The following is a 13,962-nucleotide window of genomic DNA, read 5'->3' as shown; positions in this document are numbered from 1 at the left end:
CTCACTCTCACTCTCACTCTCACACTCACACTCACTCTCACTTTCACTCTCACTCTCACTCTCACACTCACACTCACTCTCACTCTCACACTCACTCTCACTCTCACACTCACTCTCACTCTCACACTCACTCTTACTCTCACTCTCACTCTCACACTCACTCTTACTCTCACACTCACTCTTACTTTCACTCTCACTCTCACACTCACTCTCACTCTCACACTCACACTCACACTCACTCTCACTCTCACACTCACTCTCACACTCACTCTCACTCTCACACTCACTCTTACTCTCACACTCACACTTACTCTCACACTCACTCTCACTCTCACTCTCACACTCACTCTCACTCTCACACTCACACTCACTCTCACTCTCACACTCACTCTCACTCTCACACTCACACTCACTCTCACACTCACACTCACACTCACTCTCACTCTCACACTCACTCTTACTCTCACACTCACTCTTACTTTCACTCTCACTCTCACACTCACACTCACTCTCACTCTCACACTCACTCTCACACTCACTCTCACTCTCACACTCACTCTTACTCTCACACTCACTCTCACTCTCACTCTCACACTCACTCTCACTCTCACTCTCACACTCACTCTTACTCTCACTCTCACTCTCACACTCACACTCACTCTCACTCTCACACTCACTCTCACTCTCACACTCACTCTCACTCTCACACTCACTCTCACACTCACTCTTACTCTCAAACTCACTCTCACACTCACTCTCACTCTCACCTTCACACTCACACTCACTCTTACTCTCACTCTCACACTCACACAACTCTCAGCCTCCAGGTGTTTGTTGCTGGGGAAGAATGAACCCCCCCCCCCTCATCTAACCCAATCACAATAATTCCTGCATGCGTCGTTATGGTCGCGAGGCAGATCCTCACCTCGGCAGCCAATCAGATGACTTGGGTCCGGGACTGACGAAGGGGGCAGACACAGACCGACTGACAGTGTCTGATTCCCGGGAAGAGCATCACGGAGCCTCCGGGAAAACACACCCTGCCGCTGAGTCAAGATGCCGAACAAAACCAAGAAGGACAAGGTGAGTCTGTGGTGACGTTACCCGCTGTAACCGCAGAGATAACCGGGGACCGTTCAAGACTTGAGTCGGTATGTTTTACCTAGCAGCGCAGAGCTAACATGCTAAGGCCCCGCTAGCACAGGTATGCTAACCGTTAGCTGCAGAGTTGTAAGCCTGATGAAGAGTGTGTGACTGTGTCTGACCGGGGACTAGCTGACGATCACCCAGGCTGCTGCAGCTGGAGCTCCGGGGACGAGTTGCTGCCCGCTCCCTTCAACCCTCAATTATTTAAGGGACAGAAGAAAGGCTGTTAGGCTGTTAGCCTTTAGTTGTTAGCTCCAGAACCCTGTCTGTCCCTCAGTCAGTCCTGAACCATGTCCACCAGTCAGTCAGTCCTGAACCATGTCCCTCAGTCAGTCATTCAGTCCTGAACCATGTCCCTCAGTCAGTCAGTCAGTCCGTCCTGAACCATGTCCACCAGTCAGTCAGTCAGTCAGTCCTGAACCATGTCCCTCAGTCAGTCAGTCCGTCCGTCCTGAACCATGTCCACCAGTCAGTCAGTCCTGAACCATGTCCCTCAGTCAGTCAGTCAGTCCGTCCTGAACCATGTCCACCAGTCAGTCAGTCAGTCCTGAACCATGTCCACCAGTCAGTCAGTCAGTCCTGAACCATGTCCACCAGTCAGTCAGTCAGTCCGTCCTGAACCATGTCCACCAGTCAGTCAGTCCTGAACCATGTCCCTCAGTCAGTCAGTCAGTCCTGAACCATGTCCACCAGTCAGTCAGTCAGTCCTGAACCATGTCCACCAGTCAGTCAGTCAGTCCGTCCTGAACCATGTCCACCAGTCAGTCAGTCAGTCCGTCCGTCCTGAACCATGTCCACCAGTCAGTCAGTCAGTCCGTCCTGAACCATGTCCACCAGTCAGTCAGTCAGTCCTGAACCATGTCCACCTGTCAGTCAGTCAGTCAGTCCTGAACCATGTCCACCTGTCAGTCCTAAACCATGTCTACCAGTCAGTCTGTCCTGAATTAGGTTCATGAGCCGGTCAACAAAAAACGATCTTCATCAGAAAGTTTGAGGATTCGGATTGTGATGAACAGATCTATGCAGATATTTAATAATTGAGCAGATTAATAATCGTCATCATCATGATTAACACACATTCATCAATAAATCATCATCATTAAATCATTGTTAAATCATAATGAATAATCTTTCATCATGTCCTCTACCACTGAATTCGTGATGTGTTCAGGTGGATTTCATTGACTCTTCAGGGGCTCGTTTAACACACACACACACATCATCAGTACAGAATCGTCAAATTTGAAACGTGAAGTTTTATGTTTGATTCAATTAGGAAGCAAACAAATCTGCCAAAAACACGAAGAGCAACAGCAACACGAGTGGCGGGAAAGATGGTGCCTCAGACAACGCAGATGAGGTGAGCGACAAGTTTAACACACTACACGCATGGTCAGTGTCACCTGTTCAGAGCTGTCACACAGAAACATCTGCACGGTAGAGTGAGACAGAGCTGCTGATCACACACACACAGACAATACATGAATGAAACTGAAAAATCTCTGACAATGTTTGTCTCTAAATGTATAAGATCTAGCGTCTCTGAGAAATGATGATGTCATCATAATGACAACATAATATTGTATGAAAAAATGATGTCACAACATCCTCACCATGACCTTAGCAGCTATAACTTCCTGTCTCTGATTTAAGAATGAAGGTGGAGGGCGGGTCCTTCCTGAGTGCTCATTGGTTGGTTTCTGACACATTATCCACCTGTCAGTCACAGTGTTTACTTATGTTTGTTTACATCAGTAAACACCTGACCTGTAAGGTCATGACTGATGTTCCAAGAAGTAGTGTTTGTTGTTGTCGAGCTAATCAAAAGTCAGGTTCAAACCTGGATACGATGGTTCACTTCCGACCTGTGAAAATAGCCACTGTAACCGATACTTAACCAGATAACATAGTGTCGAAAAAGCTCTGCCCACTGACCAATCAGATCTTTCATTGTGACCGCCGGTGTTTGGTAACATGTTGTAAACCTTCATGTGACCATGTGCTCTGTTACTCGTGACATCTATAACACTTCTGTTCTAGAGACAGATCTTCATATGTGACTTTCAGGTTTCTATGGTTCTTTTCCTATTGTCTTGGTTTCCACAATTTCCACTATGCATCACTGAGGCCAGGTTTAACACACCTGTGTGTGTGTGTGTGTGTGTGTGTGTGTGTGTGTGTGTGTGTGTGTGTGTGTGTGTGTGTGTGTGTTCAGGTGCAGCAGAGCAGCAGTAAACGTCCCAGTAACAGCACGCCTCCTCCCACGCAGCTCAACAAGATCAAATATTCAGGAGGAGCTCAGCTTGTGAAGAGGGAACGTCGTCAGAGCTCGTCACGCTTCAGCCTCACCAAGAACCGAGAGCTACAGAAGCTCCCTGCACTCAAAGGTTAGCCATGTTAACCAGACACTAACTTGATGTTAGCCTGATGTTAACTAGATGTTAGCTTAACATTCGCCTGACGTTGGCCTGATGTTAGCCTAACATTAACTCGATGTTAGCTTGATGTTGACCTGGTGCCTGTATTATGAAGTGAGTTCTACATACTCAGGATTAGGGCTGCACAATATATCTACCGTCCTCGCGATATCAACACGTGCGATATACGCATTGCAAAAGACAGCTTGAATGGCGATTAATGGTGTTTCATGTACCATGCATTCACACTCTGCATGTCTGGCCAATCAGATGGAGCCCGACTGTCCTAGATGCCTGCCCCCATGGCTGGTGCTAGTGGCTGAGGTGGTTTTAGCACATTTAGATTGTGATGGAGGGAAAGAGATGAAAAGGAAAATGTGGGCGATGACAGTTAAACACTTAAATAACAGTAATATATATATATATATTTTGGATAGAAGAGAGATGATGTGTTACAAACACAGGCACTTTGCAAGTCATGCTGAACACTTGTGGAAACAACCACAGGAAACCCGACTAATCTCCATCACCACCTACAACACAACCACAAAGATCTATAAGGAGAGTTCCATAAATCTAGCGTCAGCAACAGGAAGTTTAGCAAGTGTTACTTATTATGAGAAAACATCAAAGGGGTATAATTAAAAAAAGAGGCCATCGCACGTTATCTGGCTGAAGACACGATGCTATGTATACAGTGAGCAGAGAGGAGGGTTTCACCTGAAAGACTCACAGACACACGGTGAGAGAACATGTAAATTACACATTCATGTGATGGAAGCACAAATGAAATCATATTCTGATCTACTCTTTAATGATAGAACACTTTTACTATAAAAACACATTCCCACAATCAGGGATGTTTTACCAGAGGTTTTTCCTGCATTTAGCAGCTGTAACTGTTTCTTTTATTCTGGATAAAGCTCATATCTAGAGGAACTATCAACTTAAGGAGTTCATAACCAGTGTCATGTGACCATTCCCCCCCCCACACACACACACACAGATGCACCCCCGGTGGAGTGTGAGGAGCTGTTCGTGCAGAAGCTGCGTCAGTGCTGTGTCCTGTTCGACTTTGTCAGTGACCCGCTCAGCGACCTCAAATACAAAGAGGTGAAGAGGGCGGGGCTCAACGAGATGGTCGAGTATATCACACACAACAGTGACGTGGTGACCGATTGCATCTACCCTGAGGCCGTCGTCATGGTGACAGACTACACACACTCATACAAAAGCATGTTGTAACCTTACGTGAGCGTCATGTTTATCAGATCTATGAAGTTTAATAAAGATAATTTGAACAAATACAACCCTGAATCAGCAACAGGATCTTATATCAATATCAGTTATTGATTGTAACAAACTTTTCAAATGACGAACCCGATTGATCCTGTGAATGATTATGTCCAGACTGGACCAACTAAACCTTCTAACTTTCTATGACAACTGAAGCTACCACAGGTTCTAATAAGTATAAATAACACACTTATTTATACTTATTAATTCTGCACACGTTCACTTGGACTCACTGATTAACTGATTGGACTTCAGTGGTCAAAGGTCAAGGTTCAGTGACCTCAAATATAACATTTACGTCTTTTGATCAGTTGTCACTTGGAAGATGAATTTATTACATTTCACTGGTCAAAGTTAAAGTTCACCGTGACCTAATATGAATCTGGAAAACAAAAAGTATGTTTAAATATGAACACAGAAACTGCACTTGTTGGTGGAGGCATATAACCACAGTGCGGTAATTCTAGTTGTTTGTTATTTCGTTGTTTAATTTTTGTGGTTTTAATTTCTGAAATAATCATTATCATCATCTCAGTCAGAGCTGCTCGTAACTTGATTTTGGAAGGTGCTGTAACGTTAACATTGTCGTAGTGTTTAAGTTACGTTGCAGCTGAGTGTGGTCATGACAGTTGTGTGTATTCAGTTTTCAGTGAACTTGTTCCGGACTCTTCCTCCGTCATCAAACCCGACCGGAGCAGAGTTTGATCCTGAGGAGGACGAACCCACGCTGGAGGCTGCCTGGCCCCACCTGCAGGTGTGTGCTGTTCCTGCACCATTCTAAGCATAGACCCGAAGGAGTGAGGACATTTTGGCCGGTCCTCACTTTTTAAATGGGCTGTTTGAGGGTTAAGACTTGGTTTTAGGGTTTAAGTGAATGTCCTAAGATACGTTGTCACTGATGATATTTATGTACAGTTACTGAAGGTCTTTAAAGATAGTCGCTGAGGGTCTTTGTATTCAGTCACTGATCGTCTTTACACCTTACACCCCAGCCCATCCACTCCACACTGCATCGGCCAATCGGCTTGCTGCTCCCTCACTGCGAGCTAACCACTCGACAAAATCACGACTGTATCACTTATTGTAAGTGACTTTGGATAAAAATGTCAGCTAAATGATATGTAATGTAAAATAATCTTTGTATACAGTCACTGATCATCTTTATAGGCCACTATATATGGTTATTTTTATATACCGTGTGTTTGTCTCCACAGCTCGTGTACGAGTTCTTCCTTCGTTTTCTGGAGTCTCCAGATTTTCAGCCAAACATCGCCAAAAAATACATCGACCAGAAGTTTGTTTTGTCGGTAAGAACAGATCAATGTGTTGACGTTTGACACGATGAGCTATGAGACTTTGACTTTGGGTTTGTTGACATATTGAAGCTTCTGGAGCTGTTTGACAGTGAGGACCCCAGAGAGAGAGACTTCCTGAAGACCATCCTCCACCGCATCTACGGCAAGTTCCTCGGCCTCCGTGCCTACATCCGCCGTCAGATCAACAACATCTTCTACAGGTTAGAACGTGCACTGAGATAAAAGCCGCTGACATCACATACACACTCCATGGTGACAGATCACACCAGTAAAATTAAGCAATCTTGGCTCTTGAACTTTGTTTAAAATCACTGACCATACACTGATTATATAGTGAATTCGCCTTTTTGTAGTTCTGAATGTTTGGTGAATTTATTTATTTATACCCTTTATAGTGGACTCATTGTTTCCCACGATGCATCTTGAAAAGTCGTGTGCAACCAATGGTCACTAACCAAGCAACATATCCCATCAAGCATTGCGCTCACAGTGGAGAGACCGCTGTGGAGCTATCTGTAGTCGCTGCGTCCATAGCCAGGGAATGTTTATTTATCATAACTCATATCACGAAATCAAACAATGTTATTGCATATCACACGTTTTCCTAATATTGTGCAGCCCTAATACAAACATGAATGTGGTTCTGATGTTTTACAGATTTATTTATGAGACGGAACATCACAACGGAATTGCTGAGCTGCTGGAGATACTGGGCAGGTAACACACATACACACACGCATATGCACACACATACACAAACAACTGTATCCATGTCATAAGTTTAATTATCCTTCTGTCTTTCTGTCACTCTCTCTGTGATTGTCCCTCTCTCTCTCTTTCTGTCTCTGTCTTCTTCTCTTTCTCTCTCTTCCTTTGTCTCTCTCTCTCTCTCTCAGTATTATCAATGGCTTTGCTCTACCGTTGAAAGAAGAACACAAGATGTTTCTGATTCGAGTTTTGTTGCCCCTTCACAAAGTCAAGTCTCTGAGCGTCTACCACCCTCAGGTCAGTCCTCACATTGTCTGTGACATCATCATTGATGTCATCAGGACTGAACTAACCATGTGTGTGTCTCTCCTCAGCTGGCGTACTGTGTGGTCCAGTTCCTGGAGAAGGACAGTAGCCTGACCGAACCAGTGAGTCGAGTCTCCTCTGTTTCCATGACAACACCGTCAGAACTGCTGCTGGTGATGGGCCGTGTTGTTTTTAAACTAATGTAGAGGGTGGGCACCTGTATGTTGTGTGTAACCTGTAAAAGCACATTATATTCACACCTTACAGGTGATCATGGGTCTGCTGAAGTTCTGGCCAAAGACTCACAGTCCAAAGGAGGTGATGTTCCTGAACGAACTGGAGGAGATCCTGGATGTCATTGAGCCATCAGAGTTTGTCAAAGTCCAGGAGCCGCTCTTCAGACAGCTCGCCAAGTGTGTGTCCAGCCCACACTTCCAGGTACCAACACCTGAACTGAACTTCTGTAGTTATTTGACAGTAGATGGTACAGTTGTGTTTTATTATTTAGTCTTGATGACACTCAAAGCTCTTTACAGCACAGTTTTTACCGTTCGCCCATTCAGACACACATTCATACAGTGGATCTACCGTAAGTGCAGCACTTTCTCTGTGAGATCGGCAAAGACGTCAGGGGCAATTTGGGGTTCAGTATCTTGCCCAAGCACACTTAGGTACGTGGAAGGGGAAGACTGCGATTGAAGCAGAGGACGACTTGCTTTATCCCCTGAGCCACAGGTCATCATTCAACAAAGGTTCTGGTCCTGTCTGTCCTCCCCTGATGGTTATGATGATGATGATGATGATGGTGATGATGATGATGATGATGATGATGGTGATGATGGTGATGATGGTGATGGTGGTGATGATGATGATGATGATGATGATGGTGATGATGATGGTGATGATGATGATGATGATGGTGATGATGGTGATGATGGTGATGGTGGTGATGATGATGATGATGATGGTGATGATGATGATGATGATGGTGATGATGGTGATGATGGTGATGGTGGTGATGATGATGATGATGATGATGATGGTGATGATGATGGTGATGATGATGATGATGATGGTGATGGTGGTGATGATGGTGAAGATGGTGATGATGATGGTGATGCTAATGATGATGATGATGATGGTGAAGATGGTGATGATGATGGTGATGGTGATGATGATGATGATGATGGTGGTGATGATGGTGAAGATGGTGATGATGATGATGATGATGATGGTAATGATGATGATGATGATGGTGATGATGGTGATGATGGTTATGATGATGATGATGGTGATGATGATGATGATGATGATGGTGATGGTGATGGTGGTGATGATGATGATGATGATGATGGTGGTGATGATGGTGATGATGATGGTAATGATGATGATGATGATGGTGATGCTAATGATGATGATGATGGTAATGATGATGATGGTGGTGATGATGGTGATGGTAATGATGATGATGATGGTGATGGTGATGATGATGATGATGATGGTGGTGATGATGGTGAAGATGGTGATGATGATGATGATGATGATGGTAATGATGATGATGATGATGGTGATGATGGTTATGATGATGATGATGATGATGGTGATGGTGGTGATGATGGTGAAGATGGTGATGATGATGGTGATGGTGATGATGATGATGATGATGGTGGTGATGATGGTGAAGATGGTGATGATGATGATGATGATGATGGTAATGATGATGATGATGATGGTGATGGTAATGATGATGATGATGGTAATGATGATGGTGATGATGATGGTGATGGTGGTGATGATGGTGATGATGGTGGTGATGATGATGATGATGGTGAAGATGGTGATGATGATGATGATGGTGGTGATGATGGTAATGATGATGATGATGATGGTGGTGATGATGGTGGTGATGATGGTAATGATGATGATGATGATGGTGATGCTAATGATGATGATGATGGTAATGATGATGATGGTGGTGATGATGGTGATGGTAATGATGATGATGATGGTGGTGATGATGATGATGGTGATGGTAATGATGATGATGATGGTGGTGATGGTGATGATGGTTATGGTGGTGATGATGATGATGATGGTGATGATGGTGAAGATGGTGATGATGATGATGATGATGATGGTGGTGATGATGATGGTGGTGATGATGGTGATGATGATGATGATGGTGGTGATGCTAATGATGATGATGATGGTAATGATGATGATGGTGGTGATGATGGTGATGGTAATGATGATGATGATGGTGGTGATGGTGGTGATGATGATGATGGTGGTGATGATGATGATGGTGATGGTAATGATGATGATGATGGTGGTGATGGTGATGATGGTTATGGTGGTGATGATGATGATGGTGAAGATGGTGATGATGATGATGATGATGATGGTGGTGATGATGGTGATGATGATGATGATGGTGATGCTAATGATGATGATGATGGTGGTGATGGTGGTGATGATGATGTTAATGATGATGATGATGGTGGTGATGATGATGATGATGGTGGTGATGATGGTGATGATGGTGATGGTAATGATGATGATGATGATGATGATGGTGATGATGGTGATGATGGTGATGGTGGTGATGGTGATGATGGTGAAGATGGTGATGATGATGATGATGATGGTGGTGATGATGATGATGATGATGATGATGATGGTGATGATGATGATGATGGTGATGCTAATGATGATGATGATGGTAATGATGATGATGGTGATGATGATGATGCTGATGGTAATGATGATGATGATGGTGGTGATGGTGGTGATGATGATGTTAATGATGATGATGATGGTGGTGATGGTGATGCTAATGATGATGATGATGGTAATGATGGTGATGGTGGTGATGATGGTGGTGATGATGGTGATGGTGGTGATGATGGTGGTGATGATGATGGTGGTGATGATGAAGAGGATGATGATGGTGGTGATGATGGTGATGGTAATGATGATGATGGTGATGATGATGATGATGGAAGGTGATGGTGGTGATGATGAAGAGGATGATGGTGATGTTGATGGTGATGATGATGGTGGTGATGATGAGGGTGATGATGGTGGTGATGATGATGATGATGGTGGTGATGGAAGATGATGATGAAGAGGATGATGGTGGTGATGATGATGGTGGTGATGATGAGGGTGATGATGAAGAGGATGATGGTGGTGATGATGATGATGGTGGTGATGATAATGATGATGATGAGGGTGAGGGTGATGATGAAGAGGATGACCGAAGATGATAATGATCATGTCATCTCTACAGGTGGCAGAGCGAGCTTTGTATTACTGGAATAACGAGTACATCATGAGTCTGATCAGTGACAACGCCGCCATGATCCTCCCCATCATGTTTCCTGCTCTCTACAAGAACTCCAAGAGCCACTGGAACAAGTAACAAATACACACACACACACACTTTGAGTGGAAACTGATACTAAACAATACAGGATCACTACTCCACATACAGATTTGTTTACTGCTGCTCGGGCTCAAACTGAAACACAGTTTAGTTACTGTTCACTCCTTTTGCTAAGCTAGGCTAGCTGTTTTCCATGTTGTGACTCTGTACTGAATGAAAACATGAAGATAAAAAACAGTAGAAATGTTTCTGTAAAAATTTAATTATTTGTTATTAGTCAGGAAATAAAACAAAGAACTGAAGCTACTTCGTGAAGTACTCTTCCTCCTCCTCTTCCTCAGGACGATCCATGGTCTGATCTACAACGCTCTGAAACTCTTCATGGAAATGAACCAGAAACTGTTTGACGACTGTACCCAACAGTACAAGGCTGAGAAACAGAAGTAAAACACAGATTTTAATTATTGTTGTATTGATTATTGGTAATTGATGAATTGCAGCAGGTATGGTGTCATTCAGTGATGTCACCCTTGAATGTCAAATGTCTTCTTGACCGATCATTTTTGCACTGTTGTTTCCTTTAGAGAGAAATACAGAGTGAAGGAGAGAGAGGAGATCTGGCACAAGATCGAAGAGCTGGCCCAACAGAACCCACAGGTACATATTCACCTGTCTCCTCACCTGTCCCTTGATCTGTCTCCTCACTGTCCCCTCTCCTGTGCCCTAACCTATCCCCTCACTGTCTCTTCACTGTCTCATCACTGTCCCCTCATCTGTCTCCTAAATGACAGTTCTTTTTAACCTTTAGACCAACAAGCTCCACCCTCTCCGTCCTGGACTCCACCCACAGGATGAGGTGAGAAGTCTTTCAGGTTTTTAATTGATGAGTTATTTAATTAGGGAATTCATTGATTAGTTATTGATGATCGATGTGTGATTAGTGTGAATCTATCCTGATGACATCATATTTATAATTTATAAAAGAAAGATTCATATTTTTATATCTAAAATCATCTGATCAGTTTTTTATCTGGATGTTTAGGTTTTACACTCTGTTTCCGTGTGTGTGTGTGTGTGTGTGTGTGCGCGCACAGTATATGTTTTACAGTGAAAGTACTGTAGCTGTGTACTCGATGGAAACAGAAACTCCGACAGTTGAAGACATTCAGCTACTGAAGAAGACTGTGGAGAGTGAGGCCTCACAGGTACACACACAGTGAGACACAATAACACACACAGTTACATTGTTGTTGTCATCCTCTGACAGCTTGTGTGTTGTGTAGTGGTGTAACAGCCTGTGTGTGTCTCAGGGTGTGAAGAAGGACCAGGCTCTGATGAGGAGAAAGTCTGAACTTCCTCAGGACGTCTTCACCATCAAAGCTCTGGAGGCTCATAAGAGAGCGGAGGAGTATCTGACAGCCAATCAGGAGGCTCTCTGACCTCCAATCCGTTTCTTAGGGGACGAAGTTAACGTTGTCACAGAGACGCTGTTCCGGGGTCATGAGGGCAGAGCTGACGTTGCGTTCTTAACAAAAAGAAAAGAAAAAGCCTCTCACCTCTGCCCCATTGCAGCTGACAACAGGAAGGACACTGTTAAAACCCTGTCCTCATCATCACTTCGCCTGTCGCTGTGTAAACACCACCTGAACCACAGGTCCCTGAACGCACCATCAACAGCTCCCTGAACGCCTCACAGACAGGTCCCTGAACTGCACACGCCGCCAAGAGTTCCCTGAACTGAACGCACCACCAACAGCTCCCTGAACGCCTCATAGACAGTTCCCTGAATGCACCGCGAACAGGTCTCTGAACCCCTCACAGACAGGTCCCTGAATGCAACGCCAACAGGTTCCTTAACCACAGGTCCCTGAACGCACCACCAACAGGTCCAGAACCCCTAACATACAGGTCCCTGAATGCTTAGCTAACAGGTCCCTGAACACACCACTAGTAGGTCCATGAACGCACCGCCAACAGGTCCAGAACCCCTAACATACAGGTCCCTGAACACTTAGCTAACAGGTCCCTGAACACACCACTAGTAGGTCCATGAACGCACTGCCAACAGTTCCCTGAACCTAGACATAGACAGGTCCAGTGAAGGTGGAGTCAGAAGACGACTCTCACTTCAACGGACTGACGAGGAGACACAGTGAATGTAGACGTCCAATTAACTTCCAGTAAATCCTGGAAGAATAGAAGTTTGATTCCAACATGACTAAATTTTTCTTTCCCTGATTTGTTGCTTTTATTTTGTCGACATGTCTTGTCATCCACTTTAGACCAATGATGAACGTTTTTTGTTTTCCTCTGTTAACACTGTAGAGATGTAGCCGTTACTTGTCAGGTCAAAGGTCAGACACAAGAAATGAATTGTTGAGGCTCTGAGGACAGAAGGCTATTTATAGATGAGTAAAATGGGACGTGGCCTCTGGACCTTAAACGCATCGAAACAGAAGGAAAAGGGACAGTCCGGTCTGCGAGGAGGAAGCAGCTCAGGCTGAATGCAGGTGATCTATTTTCATTTGTGACCTCTGACTTGGACTCTCAGTTCATGGCTCAGGTTTTTTTCTCACTGCTGTCAGTCTTTATTTGGAGGCTCTTCTAGAGGGCGCAGCCATGTGGAGGTAGAATTGCATGGTTTAACTCCTCCCACACACTTGTGACATCACGGCTGCTAAAGCCAAAAATAATTCATCATTTACGTCTTTAAATCTTCACAAAGGACTTCTGGGATTTCAACCGGCCAAAATAAAATGCTGAGGTTGAACAGTTTGCAGCGAAGGTGTGATCAGACTCAGATTCCCATGATTCTCTGCTGCATCACGATGTTTACAAACATCAGCAAATCAATCCTTTTCCATGGACTTGGGACCACGCCCCCTCATCAGACCCTGCTTTTTTTCTGGTTTGTCGTTTATCGATCAGCTGTCAGTCAAACCAGTTATGATTCCTGCGGTGGGATAGCCCCGCCTCTATTGTTCTCATTCACCTCTGGATAAAATGGCCGCCACAGCCCTGGACTAAGACTTGGACATGTTGAGCTCTCTCCACCAGGGGGCAGATCAGGACGTCTCAGCTTCCCTCCTGACCTGACTTGTGCTCTACTGCTCCCCACTGGTCATGGCAGATCTGCCCCCTGCTGGACACATGATGAATGTGTGAGCTCAGTTTTTATTCCAGGGTTCAGTTTATTTTGACCTTTTAAGAGTCCGAACATCACAAGTGTGATTTTGTACAAATGTTCATGTACAGAAGAAAATAAAATAAGTGTTTGACAGAGTTTAATTTACAGACAAACACACTATGCACATACACACTATGCACACGCACACTCATATACACACACATACACACTATGCACACTCATATACACACACATACA

General features: G+C 44.4%; 1 protein-coding gene across 3 annotated transcripts; it reads left to right on the top strand.

Moving 5' to 3' along the window:
• The first annotated feature begins 857 nt into the window (after positions 1 to 857).
• ppp2r5d (protein phosphatase 2, regulatory subunit B', delta) lies at positions 858 to 13,860 on the top strand. 3 transcript variants are annotated; one of them, XM_069538732.1, is made up of 17 exons: positions 858 to 1,083; positions 2,423 to 2,506; positions 3,362 to 3,533; positions 4,570 to 4,769; positions 5,503 to 5,613; positions 6,074 to 6,166; positions 6,245 to 6,375; positions 6,833 to 6,892; positions 7,072 to 7,180; positions 7,258 to 7,311; positions 7,457 to 7,627; positions 10,482 to 10,609; positions 10,919 to 11,020; positions 11,162 to 11,234; positions 11,386 to 11,433; positions 11,672 to 11,782; positions 11,888 to 13,860. In XM_069538732.1, the coding sequence occupies exons 1-17, from the start codon at positions 1,057 to 1,059 to the stop codon at positions 12,014 to 12,016; spliced, it is 1,803 nt and encodes a 600-aa protein (XP_069394833.1). In that variant the 5' UTR covers positions 858 to 1,056; the 3' UTR covers positions 12,017 to 13,860. The 3 variants fall into 3 exon arrangements, with proteins under 3 accessions (XP_069394833.1, XP_069394832.1, XP_069394834.1); XM_069538731.1 differs by having other exon boundaries at positions 7,258 to 7,362; XM_069538733.1 differs by lacking the exon at positions 2,423 to 2,506 and having other exon boundaries at positions 929 to 1,083; positions 7,258 to 7,362.
• Positions 13,861 to 13,962: the final 102 nt, after the last annotated feature.

This window comes from Paralichthys olivaceus, chromosome 14 (assembly GCF_024713975.1).
Source record: "Paralichthys olivaceus isolate ysfri-2021 chromosome 14, ASM2471397v2, whole genome shotgun sequence".
Taxonomy (NCBI): domain Eukaryota; kingdom Metazoa; phylum Chordata; class Actinopteri; order Pleuronectiformes; family Paralichthyidae; genus Paralichthys; species Paralichthys olivaceus.
Note: the sequence above shows the minus strand (reverse complement) of the source record. Positions and strands in the feature narration are given on the sequence as shown.